General features: G+C 53.8%; 7 protein-coding genes across 7 annotated transcripts; 3 read left to right on the forward strand and 4 right to left on the reverse strand.

Moving 5' to 3' along the window:
* Nucleotides 1-208: 208 nt before the first annotated feature.
* Nucleotides 209-1,465, forward strand: HD553DRAFT_348406 (uncharacterized protein; the record flags this gene model as incomplete). Its single annotated transcript, XM_046183376.1, has 6 exons — nucleotides 209-504; nucleotides 600-650; nucleotides 720-750; nucleotides 818-1,085; nucleotides 1,172-1,197; nucleotides 1,271-1,465. 6 exons carry the CDS (start codon nucleotides 209-211, stop codon nucleotides 1,310-1,312), a joined length of 714 nt encoding a protein of 237 aa, XP_046038974.1. The 3' UTR covers nucleotides 1,313-1,465.
* On the reverse strand, nucleotides 1,466-2,685 carry HD553DRAFT_306721 (uncharacterized protein). Its single transcript, XM_046179321.1, has 3 exons — nucleotides 2,378-2,685; nucleotides 2,193-2,254; nucleotides 1,466-2,084 (listed from the first exon to the last, which is right to left on the reverse strand). Exons 1-3 carry the CDS (start codon nucleotides 2,533-2,535, stop codon nucleotides 1,801-1,803), a joined length of 504 nt encoding a protein of 167 aa, XP_046038975.1. The 5' UTR covers nucleotides 2,536-2,685; the 3' UTR covers nucleotides 1,466-1,800.
* Nucleotides 2,686-2,732: 47 nt separating this feature from the next.
* HD553DRAFT_293175 (putative subunit of the heterodimeric FACT complex) lies at nucleotides 2,733-6,007 on the forward strand. Its single transcript, XM_046178425.1, has 12 exons — nucleotides 2,733-3,029; nucleotides 3,125-3,154; nucleotides 3,239-3,341; nucleotides 3,449-3,545; nucleotides 3,640-3,751; nucleotides 3,844-4,255; nucleotides 4,333-4,468; nucleotides 4,556-4,659; nucleotides 4,735-4,860; nucleotides 4,925-5,065; nucleotides 5,143-5,420; nucleotides 5,498-6,007. Exons 1-12 carry the CDS (start codon nucleotides 2,993-2,995, stop codon nucleotides 5,836-5,838), a joined length of 1,917 nt encoding a protein of 638 aa, XP_046038976.1. The 5' UTR covers nucleotides 2,733-2,992; the 3' UTR covers nucleotides 5,839-6,007.
* Nucleotides 6,008-6,687: 680 nt separating this feature from the next.
* On the forward strand, nucleotides 6,688-8,315 carry HD553DRAFT_306724 (MoaB/Mog domain-containing protein). The gene is made up of 8 exons (XM_046179322.1): nucleotides 6,688-6,981; nucleotides 7,055-7,081; nucleotides 7,154-7,319; nucleotides 7,394-7,630; nucleotides 7,706-7,871; nucleotides 7,931-7,978; nucleotides 8,045-8,103; nucleotides 8,178-8,315. Exons 1-8 carry the CDS (start codon nucleotides 6,749-6,751, stop codon nucleotides 8,223-8,225), a joined length of 984 nt encoding a protein of 327 aa, XP_046038977.1. The 5' UTR covers nucleotides 6,688-6,748; the 3' UTR covers nucleotides 8,226-8,315.
* Nucleotides 8,316-8,395: 80 nt separating this feature from the next.
* Nucleotides 8,396-9,066, reverse strand: HD553DRAFT_257406 (uncharacterized protein; the record flags this gene model as incomplete). The annotated part of the gene is made up of 3 exons (XM_046177368.1): nucleotides 8,396-8,603; nucleotides 8,672-8,782; nucleotides 8,849-9,066. Coding segments are annotated over 3 exons (537 nt in total), but the record flags the coding sequence as incomplete, so codon positions are not given.
* Nucleotides 9,067-11,629: 2,563 nt separating this feature from the next.
* On the reverse strand, nucleotides 11,630-15,226 carry HD553DRAFT_306727 (putative sulfite reductase). Its single transcript, XM_046179323.1, has 2 exons — nucleotides 12,114-15,226; nucleotides 11,630-12,030 (listed from the first exon to the last, which is right to left on the reverse strand). The coding sequence occupies exons 1-2, from the start codon at nucleotides 15,105-15,107 to the stop codon at nucleotides 11,713-11,715; spliced, it is 3,312 nt and encodes a 1,103-aa protein (XP_046038979.1). The 5' UTR covers nucleotides 15,108-15,226; the 3' UTR covers nucleotides 11,630-11,712.
* Nucleotides 15,227-15,384: 158 nt separating this feature from the next.
* HD553DRAFT_281527 (Inosine/uridine-preferring nucleoside hydrolase domain-containing protein) lies at nucleotides 15,385-17,615 on the reverse strand. The gene is made up of 7 exons (XM_046178133.1): nucleotides 17,493-17,615; nucleotides 17,354-17,399; nucleotides 17,035-17,274; nucleotides 16,682-16,868; nucleotides 16,405-16,541; nucleotides 15,871-16,280; nucleotides 15,385-15,772 (listed from the first exon to the last, which is right to left on the reverse strand). Exons 1-7 carry the CDS (start codon nucleotides 17,522-17,524, stop codon nucleotides 15,583-15,585), a joined length of 1,242 nt encoding a protein of 413 aa, XP_046038980.1. The 5' UTR covers nucleotides 17,525-17,615; the 3' UTR covers nucleotides 15,385-15,582.
* Nucleotides 17,616-17,835: the final 220 nt, after the last annotated feature.

A 17,835-nucleotide genomic window follows, 5' to 3' on the forward strand; every position in this document is an offset into this window, starting at 1 on the left:
ATCCTTGATGGCATACTGTGCGATGATCGATGAGCTCTATCGTTTTGTCGGATCGATGACCCGGCCAGGTCTACTCGGCGGTTGGTCTCCTAGCTGTCCACGCAGAATTAGGAAGAAGGGCGGTGGCGGTGGACCTTGATCACATCGCCCCATCACGTCTGCAACAATCTCAAAACGGATTCTCACAACGAATCTTCAACTTCCCGACATGTTCTACCACACCGGCTTCAATCCATTCCAGCCACCTCGCCCACCTCCTCAACCCCCTGCCGAACCCAAGAAACCGGCTGCTCCTGCGGGCCCACCTGCACCAGCGAGGATGGCCATCATGGTCGGTGGGGGAAAGGAAGCCATCATCGCCCTTCCACCGAATTTTGACAAGGCTCAACAGGCGGCCGTTCAGTGTTTCGAGATTCCGAACACGTTCGTCCCACGGTTGGCTGTGAAGGATATCCCGCCTTGGTTGCAGTCGTATATGGACAAGGGTCAGGATACTTTATACATGTGAGTAGGGCGGTCACCCATCTCATCTTCTCACCAGCACTACCTGTTCTGTACAATATGTCCACGAATTCTGACCACCCCGTTATTGATACCAGCGCGGACGATGCTTCCTACCAATATTGTATAGCAGGCAGACAGGTCGTACGGTCAGTCTACCATCGCTATATCGTTCCTCACTCCTCGGAGCTAAAGGCGGCTGTTTATGCTACGAAAAGGTTCGAGATTATGGCATTCGAGAAATCTCAAGTAAGCATATCCAAGCGCTCATGCGAGAACCTTTGGATTGGCTGACGTGAACATCTGTTCTGGACAGCCTGCAGCTCCGGCTAAACCAGGTCGGTCTCTTATCAATCGTTCCTCCTCGTTCTACATTGAATCTGAACGTCTTGTTCAGACCGTACTAACTCCTTCATCTCTTTTCTCTTGCGCTTCTTCCATCTCCCACCTGCCGCATACAGCTCCACCCTCAGGATCTTCTTGTCCGATAGACATCATTTGCGAGACAACCCAAGGAAAGGCCTTTCAGCTGCTAGCTACCGCGCAGACAGACAAGGATTTGACAAAGAATCCGCCGGTGGGGAGTAAGCTGATCCAAAGACAAGTTACTTTGGTCGATACTGTGACTGATGCTCGTCCGGGGCTCGCTCGTTTCTTGGGGAATCTAAAGCTTTCACGGGAACGTTGCGTATTACCGTAGGTCCCGGATAGATCGTAGCATGAACAATTTTGATCTTGTACTGAAACCGCACTTTCGTATGTTTCGCAGAATAACCCGTTGAAGATCGAGTTCGTAGGCAAACAAGCCTGATTAACTCGAGCCGAGGTCACACAGAGGCCAGAGGATCTTTCCCGCACGGAGGAGGATCGAGTCAAGATCACGCCGAATTTCGCGAACCGAGTTGACGATTCACGATGAGACGAAACAAAGAGCATGTGGGCAGAATGACGACCGGCCCTGGAAGTGGATCTGTATTATAGGTATATAACATATCGATGACGGCGGGGACGAGTCCATCAGACCCGTTGGCGTTTGCGAGTGCGGGGGAGATGATGATTTAGAAGGTGTATACAAGCTGATCGAATTCTGTCTGATTTGCGGATGAGGCTCGAATTCGAGGCTGATTATTGTCGCCGTCGCTGTTATGAATCGGCAATCTCTATGCGTGGGGTCGAGCCGTTCGTATCGTATTGTGTCTGCTGGTAGATGGGCGAATGATTCGAAGACCGGAAATGATGATGGCGAATGATAGTGAAGATGGAGATGTTGGATCGAGAAGAAGAAGGGCGTGGATGGCATCACAGCTCCGTTCGACCGGTGACGACCACCTCGACCGCCTTGGTCGTCCCCGTACCCAAGACCACTCCCGCCGCCGTGCTGACGTTCCTTCCCAACGCTTCCGTCCCGGCTCCGGCCGTAGTACCAGCTTTAGAGATCCAACCCCAGACGTCGTTGAAGAGCGGGACAGACTCGTCCCCAAAGACGTAATAGGCGATCCGGTTTCGAAGAAAGTGGAGGTAAGAGGGGAGGTAGTTTACGATGGAGATGTAGATGAGGACGAAGAAGAGGCCGACGATGGACACTGTGATGCGCGAAAAGAGGTACGGGGTATGACCGAGACGAGGGTGGTGTCAGCATGTGGTACATGGGGAACGGTAAACTTTAGGAGGATAGCGTGAGGTTTACTTACTAACGAGTACTTTTTCCCAAAGGTTCAGCATGATCAGGCAGAAGGTCGATTCCAGCATCATCCTGGTCGATCAGAATCAAAACAAAACCCGCAAGGCATTCCGCCGGAACCACATCGATCGTTTCATCAGCACAACGAAACCACTGATACTTTACGACCCGGAAAATATGCCACCCGACGCTCACCTCTTCTTCCAGATCCATTTTAGTACGGGGTTCTTGGGCGGTCGATGGGAGATCATGAGCGCCGATTGCAATCCCGAGACGAACGCATTGGGAGCGGGTTCGTCCGGTCTCAAAGGGAGGGTATCGGCCGCATGAGGGCCTTCGAGTGGGAAAGACATGGCGTTGCAAGGACTGAGCTGGCTAGTTGCTAGTTGTAGTGGCTCGTAAAGAGGGTTGATGAGGAAGACAGGGGGGATAGGTAGAAGTAGCTAGTAGCTGAAGAGCTTGATGATGGGATGCAGCTGCAGCTAAATTGCGAAAAAGGCGCAACTTACGCGTTCGAGGTCGACGCGATTTCGAGGAAGGGAGCAAGCAGGTCGTGCTATCAGACCGTACATACCTAACCCTCTTCTCCTGGTCCGTAAAGTCAAAGCAAGGTATAGAGCAGACGCATTCTTCATATATTCACTTCTTTTTCTTTGGTCAACGAAGTCCTGCTGGAAAAAAAGAACGAAGTCGATCCACTCTCGAAGCAGCATTCGCCGCCTAAAGAACAACTTTGAAAACACTCGTTGAGAGGAAGGCCGAATCACCTACAACCACCTTCACACTTCTAGAGAGAGTTGCTTTGCCACCATGTCGAGCGGAAAGAAGCTTTTGGACATGCACGATGGTGAGTCAGCCCGAAATCACAACGAGCCTCATCGTTCATCCCTAGGACAGCTGGAGCTGATACGGTATGCTTCTTGTTTCGCGGCGAGGAAATAGTGTATCATCAGGGCTCTCGAACTTCCGGTCGTAAGCTCTCCCATATACCGTGGCTCTGAAATTGCTTAGGAAGCTCATCATATTTGTGGTGGCTTTGGTATCTGTCACTTGAAGAATTGAGGATCCTGGACACTGGACTCGGGTGGAAATGCACGGACGAGAGGGAACCCGTAGTGACCTTCGCAGGCAGGGAGATCAAGGCGGCCCAGTGGCAGAGGTGCGTTCTGCTACACCCTCAATGATATTATACAATACGGTATCGTGGCTGATAGCGTTGTCTTGGCTTGGTTGGTGAATGACTGGATGATGGCTGACGGGATACAGGGTGGCAAGAGGTTATGAGCTGAGGATCACCCTAGTGGACCCTAAAGACCCGCGGAAGGAAGGGACAAGGCATAGGTTCGATAACCTCAAGGGAGCCGTAAGTCCCTCCATGGAACCCCCTCTGCTGGACGAGGTGCCATGAGTGTCCCATCGGAGCTGATCTGTCGTGTCAATGCGGTTGTGTGAGGCAGGACTTCGATATCGCGAAAAAGGCGATTCATGGAGTGACAAATGGGGAGATTGAGCTGGAGCACAAGGACGTCAGTGTGAAAGGTTGGAACTGGGGCAAGATGGATGTAAGAGGTAAGTTATTTGTCATCCAATCGATGACTTTGCAAAGATCTAGTCAGAGCTAATGTTTTACTGCCACTCGGCTTGACTTCATATCTGAGCAGCCAACGACCTAGCTTTCCTGGTTCAACAACGAGTCTCGTTCGAGATTCCCTTGACCTCGATCTCCAATTCGAACATGGCAGGCAAGAACGAGGTCGCCCTCGATTTCAACCCTCCTCCTGTTGTCCCCACCCCGCCTGGTGTAAAACCCGAAAGACCCGCCGACGAGCTCGTCGAGATGAGGTTTTACATTCCTCAACGCGGATCGGGGAAGAAGAGCCGTGCAGGGTCTCAAGCGTCGGGTGACGAAGAGGACGAAGAGGTTGACCCGGACGATGCGGCTCTGGATTCCGATGGCAACGAGATCAGCGCGGCGGAATTGTTCCACAAGACGATCATGGATCAGGCTGAACTTGGAGAACAGGCTGGGGATGCTATCGCTTCGTTTGTCGACGTTTCCGTCGTTACCCCGAGGTTAGTCGGGAAAGTCGTTTGCCGCAAAGATCTGCTTGATGCTGATATTGGGGTGTTTTTGTTGCCGGGTCTTGTAGAGGACGATACGAGATCGAGATGCACGAGGAACATTTGCGGCTGCACGGAAAGACGTACGACTACAAGGTGCTCTACAAGCACATCCACCGACAGTTCTTGCTGCCCCGAGCGGACCAGATGTATCAGCAACTTATTGTGAGTATCTCGTCAGCTCGTGCCGGCTTAGTAGTAATTCGAGTCATGCTTATACGTCGTTTGGGGTGGGTCATTGCTGCTTGATAGGTCGGGCTGGATCCTCCTCTTCGACAGGGCCAGACCAAGTATCCTTGGTTGATCATGCAATGGGACGTTTCAGAAGAGATTGACGTCGAGCTCAACATCGAAGAGTGGGTTTACGGATCCTTTCACCCTTGTTGCCTATTCTTCGTGTCCCACTGACCTGGTCTGGCCCGGCTTTCTAGCGAAAAGATCGAGAAGGATTATCCTGGAATGGCCAAGAGCTATTCAGCACCTACTTACGAGATTACGTCTGTCCTCTTCAAACGGTTAGCTAAGAAGCCCATCACGGGTCCAGGCGATTTCCGAAGGTGAGCCGCTCTCGCCCATTGAACCAAATGCTTTGAACTGTACCTGATCCTCCGATCTGTTTAGCTCGGCCGATCTCGGGTGTATCAAGTGTAACGTCAAGGCGATGCAGGGAGAGTTGCACTTTTTGGACAAGTCGATGCTGTTCGTCGCCAAGACGCCGATCTTGGTAGATTACAACAGGATCACAAAGGCCAACATCTCGAGGTGAGTCGAATAGACGCCCCATTTCACTGACATGTAACAACATGGACTCACAATTCATCATGTATTGTTGTTGATAGGGTCGCCGGGGTGCTCCGATCGTTCGACATTACCGTTAAGCTTTCGACTGAGCTGGAACACACCTTTACCTCGGTCAACAAGGACGAGTACAAGCACGTCAAGGAGTACCTGACGAGCAAGAAGGTCAGGGTCCATGAGATCGGGGAGGACACTTCGAGGAGGGCCTTGGAGGCTTTGGATCTGGGGTCGGAGGAAGAGCTGGACGATAGTGATGAGGACCGACGGGGCAAGACCAAGAGTCAGGGCAGACGCGAAGGGGATGAGGATGAGGATTCCGGTAAGTCTGGATTGACGATCGAGAACGAACTTTCGAACTCTGTTCACGGATCACTGAATAACTTGTGAATCATGCAGAAGATGACGGGGACTTTGATGACGAGTCGGCACCCAGCTCGCCAGAGGATACCGACAACGACAGCGACGACGATGGCGGTGCCGAGAGTGACGTGACAGACGACATGGTCGAGGCGGCCAAAAAGAAGAAGGCCGCTGGCGGAAAGAAAAAGGCAGTTGCTGCTCCTGTTGCTGCCCCAACAAATGGATCGAGTAAGGCGGCTGCGACGAAGGAGAAGGGCAAGGCCGATAAAGACAAGGCGAAGAGCAAGGAGACGATCGAAGATAGCGATGACGACGCGATGGATGTCGACGGCGGGAGCGATGGCGAGCCGGCCCAGAAGAAGCAGAAGACGGCCTAAGGTCCTGCTTCATCCTTGGCTTTGTATTTTATGTCACAGACGATATGTCATACCACTATGAATCGCTTGTCATCATCTCGCTCATCATCCAGGCCTTCATATACAGTACTCGCGGTCTGCAACACCGACTTCGAAACCTGCAAAATCCGAGCAACACAGTTTCGGAGTCGTTCAACCTCGCTTTGCAATGGAATATCTTGAACAACATTGGAACACGGTGACATGGATGAAGAACGGGACCAGCAACATGGACTTGTATCCCGACGTGATTTCAACCCTTGACTTGACTGCTGGCTCTGTGCCAATCGCCTTTAAGGGCTTTACCTCTTCGTCATCGTCCGAGGGCTTTACCCCATTCTTATCGTCTGCGTCTTCGTCTTTGTTGCTGCTCTTGCCTTTGCCGGTCTCCGCCTCGTTTGCCTTCCTAGCTCGAGTCTTAGCTTTACGCATGGCCTGTGCATATTTGACGACATCTACATCATCAACATGATCGTCAACAAGTAATCTTTCCATTTCCGACTGTGCACATTCTAAACAGAACTGCCTGCCAACCAGCATGTTATGGGCCTGTCGTTTGACGCGGTGTTTGAGCTTGAGCCTGCTGCGGACAACGACGTGCAAGATAGGTTGCATCGATGGACCTGACCTAGCGCCTACATGCCACTTTGCAATTTCGCTAGCAGATGTGGTCCACATCCCCGTCGTACTGTGTTCACAGGCCAGGGTATAACATCGGGGTGGGTCTCAAACGTTCGGGAGCAATTGCGATGACGCGGAACCGATCGATCGTGCAGCGGGAATATGGGATCATGGTGGTGATATAGGTACCTCAACCGCAACCTTGAGCATCCTTTCCGTCCCCTTCATACCTAGACCCTGATCTCCTTTAGTCACAGACTCGGCAACCTTCATGTGGAGCAGACTCTCGCTGTTCCGCTCACCACTCGTCAGCTCATTCATCAAATCCAGCTCAAGCTCCCGCTCGTGCCTTCCCAGGTTCATCGCTCAACAACACCATCGTAGCATGTCGTCGTCCACCGCCCAACCGGGACAGATCAATTTCCCTGTGACTCCCGTCGAGGGAAACTCACAGCCTTTAGGTGAGGGAAAGTATATCAAGACCGCAGGTTGTTTGATCATCGGGTGAGCTCCGGCGGTAGGATTCGTCATGATTCCTCAGTAGGTGCTGATTGAGATTGTCGCTCATAACCGATAGAGACGAAGTCTTGAACGGCAAGACCCGGTACGTCAGGTCATGTCACGACGAAAACACGTAACATCCATACTAAATGCTTTTCCTTTTCAATCGAGACAGCGACTCGAACAGCAACTTCTTCGCCAAACAATGTTTCGACCTCGGGATCGAGCTCAAGAAGATCGAGGTCATCGCCGATGATGAGGAAGAGATCGTGGAAGCTGCCAGGAGGATGACCGAGAAGTACGATTTCGTCGTCTGTTCGGGTGGGATTGGACCTACTCATGTGAGTCCGGCAACAACCAGCAACGTTCAGCTTGATGTGAAATAATGAGCTAAAATCGTTAACCATGTGAGCAGGACGATATTACCTACCCGTCCATGGCCAAGGCTTTCAACCTTCCTCTCGAGCTGAATCAGGAGACCGTCAAAAGGATGCACGCTGGGATGGTAGCTCGTGGGATGGACCCGAACGCTCAAGATGCCGAGCAGAGGACGGCGAGGGAGAGGATGGCCCAGCTGCCTACCGGTAAGGGGGCCGAGTGTATCTTTGTTGCCGAGGACAAGTGGGTCCCGGTCGTCCGTCTCGGTGGCAAGGTGAGCCTATATCATGCTTCACGTATAATCCTCTCGATGTCTGACGAAGGCTGATAAATTCTGTTGTGACGACAGCTCTGTATCTTCCCCGGTATCCCGTCCTTGTTCGAAAACCTCCTCCTCTCGCTTACGCCTTACCTCCCCCTCCCGCCCGATTCGGCAAAACCTTTCCGACTGTTGGTCTTTACCAACATGCCCGAGAGCTCGCTTGCACCGTATCTGACCGAATTGCATCAACGAGGTAAGCGTTTGCGGTCTTTGTGTCCTGATGGGTATGAACTGATACGGTCCCTTTTGTAGAGAGGAAGAACGGGATTAGGGTTGGGTCGTACCCCATGCTGTACAAGGGTAAGTCGAATGCCGACTACAGAGGCAGGGTAGTGATGCTGACCGAGATGTGAGCCTGATTCACAGGTGTGCATGTCTCCCTGATCGGCCTGGACGAAGCGCGAATCAGGGAAATCGGGGAGGAAGTGAGTATTATGCTCGACCTAGTTCGACCGGTCCCTATCTATGACTGACAAGCCCGTCTTCCGGCTTTTCTTAGGTCGCCAAGAAGCTCGATGGCAAGGTTGTTGAATCGCAGAAAAAGTAAATCGATGAGAGAATGGACATTTCGACATGCATCTCAATGCTGTGTAATAATAGACATCTATGTGAAATTATGCGATTCCGACCAATTGTGTATCATGTTGGCCCTTAGTCTCTCGGCACCTTATTGAATCCTCGCCAGAAATTTTCCGCCAACTTTTCCGCTTCCATATGGCTTACTGCGACGCCTCGATCGTCACAACCCAGTACGTGCTTGTATAGCTCCGAGACGCCTTGATCGACATTGCCTATGACTTGACCGGTCATGCGCAGAACCAGGTCTTCGCTGGTCTTTCGGGCTACGACGGCGATGGAGGGATGGAGCTCGTATCGTTTGCCGTTCGTCGTGATGTTGAAGCTCACTAATTCCACTTGATGCGATCTGTAATAAAGTGTCGTTATTGTGAGCGCTAGGGTTGCTGATACTTCTTCATTGCAGAGCGTGCTCACTCTGGCAGAAATAGCGAAACCGTGTTCCAGACTTTTGGTTTCACTTCAGCTCCTGCCTTTCCGGCCCAGATCGCATCCATCTGCATAGTCGATAGCAATTCCCCGCTTATACTGCAAATGCGGTTCGAAAATCAGCTAGCTATCCATCGTCATCATCGGTAACCGAACTCCTCTCACCTATTCAGTGCCACGTTACTCAACACGTATCGCTTCGCCACTCTGACGACATCGGCGTCGAGATTAGCTTCCATCCGTTTGAGCCAGATTCGCGCGATGCCTTGCGAAAAGTCTTCTTCGTGTTTCGTCCTAACGCGATCCAGTAACACCGCGCTTGTTGAGGGACAGCGGGAAATGTCGGTCTTGCTCTCGAGGTAAGCTTGCCAATCAGGTCTCAGACCGAAGTTATTGAGCGTGATGGCGGACGGCGTAAATAGGTCGAGCGGTTGTTCGAATCTAGAGATGACATCGCCGGTCTCGCCTACTATCAGGTAGCGGACGATTGACGGGACATCCGGGGTCGTTACTTCCGGTGTGACCTTGACCTTGGCTTTACCTCGACCTTTGGCTTTTGTTTTCGTTTTCGTTGAGGTAGCGTTTGCCTCTAGCTCGGGCTTTAATTGGTTGACCATGAATTCGTTCGTCTCCACTACCCAGATCCCATCGCACAGCTTCTGTACGTGTTGCACCGGAGCAAACCCGACCGGATCTTGCCATTCTCCGAGTTGGAATCGAGTATGCAAGCGCGCTACGACGAAACGTATGGCGACGTTCAAGTTTTCTGCGGCTTGAGTTCCATCGAGCATGTTAGTTGACAGACCGTCAAAGGCCATATCGTCAGCGAGAACGGGTCGTCCAGCAGCAGCCTTGTTGGCGCGGTAGAGCCTTTCGACAAAGGAAGCCTTGATGATCTTTTCGATCTCCGATTTTGATGCGCCCGCTGGGATCTCGAGAGGCTTTTCGGCCAGGGCGACCGTAACAAGCACTGGCGGATCCGCTTGTTTCGCCTTCTGCACCGGTGGACGTACGATCTGGAGCGGTTTGAATTTCGAAGTCGGTTTTGCGGACACGCTCTGGATCACCGCTCTGAGCCTTTCTTTCTGACTCGCGGTAGCTTTCGGTTTGATTTTCGGTGGAAGTTTCGGTCTACCTCTAACGATGGATGGGGTCACAGGGATATTGACTTCGATTGGCCGAGGTTGTACGGCAGCGGGTTTTGCGGCCTGGAGTGAAGCTGGTTCAGACCGGGCATTAGATGCGCTAGCAGCGGGGACATCCGGCGCTGTTCTGATCGATTGTACCGCTGGTCCAGTGTCGCTGAACGTTTCAGTGGATTCTTGATTACACGTCGCTGTCTTCGAGCTTGTGACGCGGTTTCTTGAGGGAGCAGGCGCTTTAAAGGCGCTTCTCGCAGATTCTGTGCGGATAGATTGCGCCGAAGGTGAAGGAGCGAAGGTTGAGGAAGATGATTCTTGAACCTGAGACGGTTGTCCGGTATGAGAAGATGACGATCCAACTTGAGACGGTTGTCCCACCTGAGACGGTTGTTTTGTATAGGACGAAGATTGGATTTGAGAAGCCCCGTTGATCCGAGACGGTTGTTCAAGATGGGACGGCGGTAGTCCAAGGCGAGAAGTTTCTCTGCTTCGTAGTTGAGATGGTGTACTAGGCGCCTGAACAGGCGATGGTAACGCAGTCCTCTGAGTCGAGGGTTCGGGGTTGACGCTGTGGATACTGAGCGTCGATACATTCCTCTGCACCGCCTGACTGCTCTGTGCGCTCGTCTGACTCTGGAGTTCGAATTCACATACACAGATGATAAACGATCGTCAGTATGGCCGGTAAAGTCTTTATCCCAGTTTAAATCTCGCTACTCACATTGTTTGCCCTGACCCGGACTTTCGCAGAAGTCTTTTGTCGTTTCAGACGTTCTAGCTCGGCAAAGTTCTCCTCGGTCATCTCGATCAGCTGGCGTTTCGGTCTCCCTTTGGCCGGCGGTTTGTGTGTCGGGGCAGACAGAAGATCGTTCGGATTGAGTTGAGCGACGGAATTAGAGGCAATGTTGGAGGGTGGTTGCGATTGAAAAGGTACCAAGTGAGCAGTAGATGTATTGTTGGCAAGCGAAGCGATTGTTGTGATGCGCGAAGCACCCCTCGATGGGGGCAGCCTTGAAGCCGTCTGAGGCTGTATTCCATTGATGGACGGGTTTTCGGGGAGACCGCTGGCAGTACTAGCCGTAATATTTGATCTGTTTGATTGCGACGTCTGATCCTGATGGGCAGGCGTATCTGACGATCTGCTTTGACGTGCTCCCGAGCTTCTATCTTCAGTACGAGCTGGGGTATCCGCCGAAGCGGCATGAGAGGTCTTCGAAGGTGGAGCCGCATCCTTTGCAGCTGACTTCGGAAGTGTTTCTGTGCAAGGAGACTGTATGGAAGCCTCACGAACGACGCTTACGTTGGAAGATGTTGCGGCGAGGTTAATGGCAGGTTGCGCATTCGTCGTTGTCGATGGGGCTGATGATGATGGAGTGATCAAGCTCAAAGCGGATGCGACCTTGTCGATCAGATCCTTCTTGTTCAGTTTACTGTATGCTGTAATGTTGTGCTGATCGAACAGCAATGATCTTGTGTAAGCTGAGATTTGCGAAATGGCGGTCGATCAGAACACACCTCCTTGCAAAGCTTCTTGAGATCGGGAAGCTTCAGCTTTTCGAGCTCGGCTCTGCTTGGTAGCGTCGTAGCCATGATGTAAAGATCCTCTCGGCACACTGGACACTTTTGACAGTGATCAATTGCAGGCGTGAGCGTTGCATGCACCGGATTACCGAACATCGAATGGGCAATCAAGATGAATTCGCTCAATCTCTCGATCGGTGATGACCGAACTTTTGATCTGAGACACGACCCGAATTAAGGTTTCGACCAGAGACTCGTCGTCGACCGAAAGCGATTTTCCACATCGTAAACATGCCATCCATATCAACGACGATGACCAATAATGCAAACTGAATCTACCGTACAACCCTGGCAACACGACCCCATCTAGTACACCTCGAGCACGTATCGCTCGGCCTCCTTGAGCTCGTCCATGTACTCCTCGGCAGCCTCCCTCGACTTGCCAGCGTTCTCAGTCAACGAACCGACGAGCGCCTCGTAGACATCGGGAACAGGCCAGGTCGGTCCACACAGGTAAAAGTAGGCCTTTTCGGCGTCCTTTTCCGCAGTGAGCATCTTGGCGAGCATGGCCTTGTCTTGACCCATCTTGTGCTGAATGTAAGATTTCTCCTTGCCGTCACGCGAAAAGGCAAGACCGGCGTGGGTGATGATGCCTCCGGCGATGTAGGCCTCGATCTCCTCTCCCTGTGGTGTTTACAAAACAGATCGAGGTGGAACATCAGTACGAGGCTATTCAGCACTAGCACAGATCCCCCGTGTCGACTTACGTAGAGATATTCCTGAGACCTATAACGGGAACCAAAGTAGTAGACCAGAGGACCGACCTCGATCCCCTGGCTCTTCTGCCAAGCTCGATGCTGGATGAACGCCCTGAAAGGCGCTGCACCCGTTCCGAGACCGGCCATGATGATCGGCTGGGTGTCGAGAGGGGGCAACTTCATCACACTGGGCTTGATCGAGACGGTGACCTCGGCGCCGACGGGGAGACCGGCGAGGTATCGGGTACACTGACCGTACCTCGGAGTCCCGCTCGGGGTGGCCCAGTCGACGGTGACGATCAAGAGCTCGACCAAGTCACCGACGGCGGCGTTGGACGAGGCGATGGAGTAGTGTCGAGGCTTGATCTCGGGGATCAATCCTACGAGCTCTTCGATCGACGGTCGGGCGGATTTGAACTGTCTCAAGACGTCGGCAAAAGTGACCGTCTCGACCTCGCTCATCTTTTTGAACAAGGCCACACCCTCGGGGGCGGCGATGAAACGCAACGTCCTCTCCTCGTTCTTGTTCTTGGCCAAAGCGGCGAGCGAGGCGTAGAAACTCTTGCCCGGTTTCCCAAAGACGTCCAGGTTCTGCTGCATGAGCTGGAAGACCGTCCTCGTCTCGTAGGTCGCGCCGTTATCGTGCGGACTGGGCACGCTGACGAGCTCGTCGGCGTCCAGACCGTACCACTCGATAAACTCCCTGACCTCGTCGGCGTCGTTCCACCCGTGGATCCCGAGCGCCTCTCCGACCTCGTACTTGAGCCCCGTACCCGTCGTGTCAAAGGCGATGTGGAAGACGTTTCGGTCGTACGTCTCCGGGGTCAATCGACGGTTCTCGGAGACCTTGACCAGGTAGGTCTTGTCCTCCAAGCTCGGTCGGAGGTCGAGGATGGCCTTTTCCTTGAGCTCTTCATCACTCTCGATTGCGGGACCGTATTCAAAGGCTTCCTTGAACAAAAAGTGCTTGGCCGCCAGCGCCCAATCTCCACGTTGAGGTTTCCCCTCGGTGTGGGTATCCACGATCCCGGTCTTGCCATGGACGGCGTCCCACTCCCAAGCGCTCTTCTCGACCTCTTCCTTCTTGCCCTCTTCGCCGGCGGGGACCTCGGTCTCCCACTCTTGCACGTCGGCCACCTCGGTCAAGTTCGCCTGAGCCTCCTCGATGGCCTCCCTGGACAAGTTGCCCTCGTAATAAGCGCTCAAGACCGACTTGATCTCTTCGGACAACATCTTGGTGCTAGTGTACATCATCAAGAATGCCACCTGCTGGACGACCGGGTTCTCCGTAGGAGACAGAAGGAACACGCGGGCGTCCTTCGACTTGATGGCCTCTCGGTCGGACCGGGAGAGCTTGCTGGCCACCTCGACCTCGGCCCAGGGGACGACGAGGACGACGAGCGACTTGCGCTTCAACGAGGAAAAGACGTCGTTTTGCTTGATGATCTGCGGCTCGGTGATCCAGACCACGTCGCTCTGTTCACCTTGGACGACGACGGGTCGGGCAGGGGTCGAGGTCTTGCCCTTGGCGGAAGCGCCAGGTCGGAGGTTGAGGACCGACTTGACACCCTGGGCGACGCTCGATCCGAACCTGTCCAACGAGGTCGACAACGAACTGCTAGCCCCAAAGAGCTGTGCGAGGAGCTCGGGAAGAGGTTCGGTCTGGCTGGTGTAGAACGAGATCGTCTTGACCTGATCGTCCTGCTTCGAAGCCTTGGAGGCGAACGCACCGAGCAAAGCCTTGTTGACGACCTCGACGGCGTCCTGGTCGGCAGGAACCACGATCGATCGGATGCAGGGGAAGACGACCTTGGACGAAGACCCTTGAGGGTCGTACAACGCCGAGAGGACGGTTTCCTTCAAGACGAGTCGGGCGGATTCGGACTCGTTGACGAGGTACAACTTTTGCGAGGTCGAGTTCCCCGGGATGAGCTTGTGCAAGCCCGTAGCATGGTCCCACGAGTGAAGGACGACGATGGCCGTCGACGAGGTCTTGCCGGCGGACAAGGCGGCGACGAGCTGGTTGGCAACGTGGCCAGCGAGGACGAGCAAGACTTGCGAAGCCTGCGCGACGGATCCGTACGGGACGAAAGCGGGAGCGGGGTGGACGGTGGGCACCTTGGGGACTTCGAGCGAGTCGACGATCTGTCGTCCGGCGAACGTCGATTCCACAATGTTGATGACGTTACGATCGTTGTGAGTGCTGTAAGCCGAGGCGGTCGTCTGGACGATATCGGTAGGGGTCGAAGACAAGACGACGGAGAACTTGTCGGTCGGGATGGAGGGGAGTTGGGGGACGACCTTGTCCAGCGAGTCGGTGAAACGCAGAGTTTCCTCGGCGATGGTAGTAGTCGCGAGGTGGATGACGATCTTGTTCCCGTTACCACCTGCAGGCAACTGATCGAGGACGGGCAACAAGAGGGGCAAAGTGGCCGACGTGGCGATGATGCTAGTCACGCCACCTTTCGCGGCCCGCTTGTTGGCAGAGCTCAAGAACCCAGCGAGACCCGACCCGGCTCCAGCTCGGGTTTGCAGCTCGACCACCTCGGTCGTCGTCTCCCTCTCGTCTTCGGCCCATTTCAACACCTTGGCTCCGAACCCGACCTGCTTGGCATCATCAAACACCCAGACGCTCGAACTGTTCTGCAAGGCCAAAAGCTCGACGACGTCCAACGCACAGGCGTCGACCCGATCCCCAGCCTGGGATTTCGGATGGACCGCAGACCTAGCCAACAGCTGGTCAAAGTACCCGACATCCCCTACCTGAGCGCCCTTGGCGATCTTGAAATCCGGAGTCGGAGGGTGAGGACCAGAGACGTTGACCATGGTAGGTCCGTTGGAGATCGTAGGGTCATTCTCTGTCGTCGGGTCAGGTTTGGCAGGGAGGGAGGATTCGGGTTCGGTCTTGTAAGGCGTGGCCCGGGGGGTGTTGGGCTTGATGTCGGGTCGGGCGGGAGGGTTGTCCGTGGTGGACGTAGGGAGGTCGGATTGAACGAGGGTCATGGTCGAAGCGTATTGCGGACCAGTAGTACAGACAGACTTGAACAAGAGAGTTGCAATCTAAAAGTCAGGAAGGACGATGGTTGTTTCGATGTGGGTCGCCTTGTTATTTTCGAGAGTTATGAATCGATCGATTGGCTGACCTTGTACGCTGACCGACCGCGACTCTGTGATCTTTTCCAAATCTCACTCACCCTCCCTCGCTCGATGGCGACATTTTACTTCCGCAAACCCACTCCCCTCTCTCCCCCGCCTGCTCTCTGGTTCGGAAGTAAATAATGCTGATTACGCCACCCATCGCCCCGGTCCGAATCTCACTCTTGCATTCCGAATCACTTGCCAAAACGCGCCATCGCCACCCTGTACCACCCTGCGACATCTCACGCTGTATGCTATGCGTTTCACTTGCACATCCTACATTACCCCCATACAACCATACAACCCCTCAACCCACTCTACTCTGCTCTACTCTGAACGTCTAGGCCCCAAACACCCTGGCCAACAACATCTCCTCCAAAACGTCGCTCCCAGGGGTCCTGCTGACCACCCAAGGAGCAGGCTCAGACGTCTCCCCAACGACGACGCTCGATGACTCGTTGCTCTTGATGTCGTTGTTGCCGGAAGAGAAATCGCCTTCGGTCCGGATGAAGTGTTGTTCGCCCGTGCCCCTACAAACATGTACACGGATATTTGCGCGAGGTCAGTGGTGAGTTTGTGCGAGATGGAGACTAGGATTGTTGGCTATCCAGCCTTAGCAGGGACTCACCGTCGATCGACAACACACATCCCCCTGGACAACTCTCCCTTCCTCTCCACCGCGAACACCCTCTTGACACCCTCCCACCCTTCCGGCCAGCCCGCGCTTTTACCAGTCTTTTGTCCGCCAACCCGAACTCGAGGATCCGTACCGACCGTAGCGATCACGTACCACACGGCCATCGGATCGTGCATCTCCATCGCGTCTGGCAAGTTGAACGACTTCATCAACCCTCTTACGCGGATGAGCATGGCCGAGATGAATTCCTTCAGGGGCTGTTCCTGGGTCTTTCCGCCAGCTTCGACGTCGTGGATGAGCTTGTCAAAGTGGATGGTATGCGGGGTGGTGATATCCAGCGGACACATCGTCAGGGTGAACGCGCCCGAGGTGACGGCTTCGACGACTTCCTGAGCTGCGTACTGTGATCGAGTTGATATCGACGGCAACATAATCAGCTTTCACCCTGTTTTACCCCTATTTCCGCATCCCATCCCATCTCGCCGTCAAAGGGTCTGACGACCAAGACCTCCTCCGGCAACTCACAGGATCGGCAAAACAATTAAACTCGGCCGTAGGCGACGTATTCCCCGGAACATCCAGCGCTCCGCCCATCCAGACGACCTCTCGAACTCGTTTAAACGTCTCTGGGTCGGCCCGGTAGGCTAGGGCGACGTTGCTCACTACAGATATATCAGAGGAGGAAATCAGCATCGAATCATTGTTGTTAGAGGTATAAGAGAATTGTATAGGGAAAAGTATAGGCAAGAGGGAGGGGAAAAGCAGACGATCTCATCTTGACCCCCAAGGATCTCGGACTTACGTGGCCCCAAAGCGATGATCCTCACCGTCCCCTCCTCCTCGCTCCTCAAGATATCGAGCATGACCTCGTACCCAGGCTTCTTCTCCTCGATGTCCAGGTAATCGTGCGTAGCCCCGGAGGTAGGGAGGGGCGGTGGGGTGAAATGAGGGTGGGTCTGGGAGATGTTGGATAGACCGTCTGTCCCGTGCTGCGATGAGGGCGTCGTCGTGAAAGGGCGAGTGTGGAAGCAGAACAGAACAGAACAGTGAGGAAGGAGGTTCAGCAATTTTCCCGGGGGGGGGGGGGGGGAAGAGATGTTCACAAAGGAAGCCCAACCAAGAGAACTCTGAAGGGTTGATGGGTAAGGTACTCACGAAATAAGCTGCCAAATCCCTCTCCCCACCGACCGGCCCCTCCGCCCCGAGCGCCAATACGAGCTTCTTCCCCCCTTCCCTCTCTGCAGGGATCAGGTTCCCCGCGTATCTCGTCTCCGCAGAGGGGTTCGCAGCGAACTCTCGGGAGAGACAAGCGAAGAGTTTCAGGGTGTTTTGGTAGGCTGAGGGAGCGAGGGTGTTCCCGAAGGTGATTGTTAGGGCTCGGACGTCCAGCTCTGGCTGTTGCCGATCATGATCGATAAAAGGTTAGATGTCAGTATGTGCATAGTAGGTGCAAAGTGCAGGAGATGGTATTTACCGATGCCAAGGCGAGGAGGATAGCGAGGACGTCGTCCACACCAGGACTACAGTCACATGTCCGAACAGACGCAACGAGCTACAGGTTAGCTTTCGACCAGTACGAACGGCAGGCAAGGTGGAGGGGGGTCATGACTTGCTCGGTATCGATGATGACTTTGTCTCGGACCATGTTGGATGTTGTCTGTAGTGTGATGTGGTGTTGTATGCAGTTAAGGGGAAGGCGAGGTTGTTGTATGGTTGTGTTCGTATGTATATACCGATATACCGGTTATCAGGTAGTGCGAGTGCAGCATGTGCATGTGTGGTTGTCCGTGTTGATCGGAATCGGAGTTGGGGATCACATGGGGTTCGTCAATAATTCGAAACAGGTGAATCTCGGTTTGACACGTCATTGGAGTCGTGGAAGATAAAATTACGTAATTTCCTTTAATCTGATAACAATTTCGATTCCTACCCTTACCGTACCCATACATCTGATTG

This window comes from Filobasidium floriforme (assembly GCF_021052385.1).
Source record: "Filobasidium floriforme strain CBS 6241 chromosome Unknown HD553scaffold_4, whole genome shotgun sequence".
Classification (NCBI taxonomy): Eukaryota; Fungi; Basidiomycota; class Tremellomycetes; order Filobasidiales; family Filobasidiaceae; genus Filobasidium; species Filobasidium floriforme.

What these genes read in the sequence shown, in the direction of transcription:
- HD553DRAFT_306727 (XM_046179323.1), bottom strand. Translation starts at nt 15,107, where the DNA reads ATGACCCTCGTTCAATCCGACCTCCCTACGTCCACCACGGACAACCCT. An exon ending in GGTCTCAGGAATATCTCTAC is followed by an intron (nt 12,031 to 12,113) that starts GTAAGTCGACAC and finishes TAAACACCACAG; the next exon opens with GGAGAGGAGATCGAGGCCTA.
- HD553DRAFT_281527 (XM_046178133.1), bottom strand. Translation starts at nt 17,524, where the DNA reads ATGGTCCGAGACAAAGTCATCATCGATACCGA. An exon ending in AAAGTCATCATCGATACCGA is followed by an intron (nt 17,400 to 17,492) that starts GCAAGTCATGAC and finishes ATGTGACTGTAG; the next exon opens with TCCTGGTGTGGACGACGTCC. An exon ending in GATCATCGCTTTGGGGCCAC is followed by an intron (nt 16,542 to 16,681) that starts GTAAGTCCGAGA and finishes ATATATCTGTAG; the next exon opens with TGAGCAACGTCGCCCTAGCC.
- HD553DRAFT_293175 (XM_046178425.1), top strand. Translation starts at nt 2,993, where the DNA reads ATGTCGAGCGGAAAGAAGCTTTTGGACATGCACGATG. An exon ending in GGGCAAGATGGATGTAAGAG is followed by an intron (nt 3,752 to 3,843) that starts GTAAGTTATTTG and finishes ATATCTGAGCAG; the next exon opens with CCAACGACCTAGCTTTCCTG. An exon ending in AGATGTATCAGCAACTTATT is followed by an intron (nt 4,469 to 4,555) that starts GTGAGTATCTCG and finishes GCTGCTTGATAG; the next exon opens with GTCGGGCTGGATCCTCCTCT.
- HD553DRAFT_306724 (XM_046179322.1), top strand. Translation starts at nt 6,749, where the DNA reads ATGTGGAGCAGACTCTCGCTGTTCCGCTCACCACTCGTCAGCTCATTC. An exon ending in GTGGGATTGGACCTACTCAT is followed by an intron (nt 7,320 to 7,393) that starts GTGAGTCCGGCA and finishes CCATGTGAGCAG; the next exon opens with GACGATATTACCTACCCGTC. An exon ending in TCAGGGAAATCGGGGAGGAA is followed by an intron (nt 8,104 to 8,177) that starts GTGAGTATTATG and finishes GGCTTTTCTTAG; the next exon opens with GTCGCCAAGAAGCTCGATGG.
- HD553DRAFT_306721 (XM_046179321.1), bottom strand. Translation starts at nt 2,535, where the DNA reads ATGTCTTTCCCACTCGAAGGCCCTCATGCGGCCGATACCCTCCCTTTG. An exon ending in AAATGGATCTGGAAGAAGAG is followed by an intron (nt 2,255 to 2,377) that starts GTGAGCGTCGGG and finishes CTGATCGACCAG; the next exon opens with GATGATGCTGGAATCGACCT. An exon ending in TTGGGAAAAAGTACTCGTTA is followed by an intron (nt 2,085 to 2,192) that starts GTAAGTAAACCT and finishes CGCGCATCACAG; the next exon opens with TGTCCATCGTCGGCCTCTTC.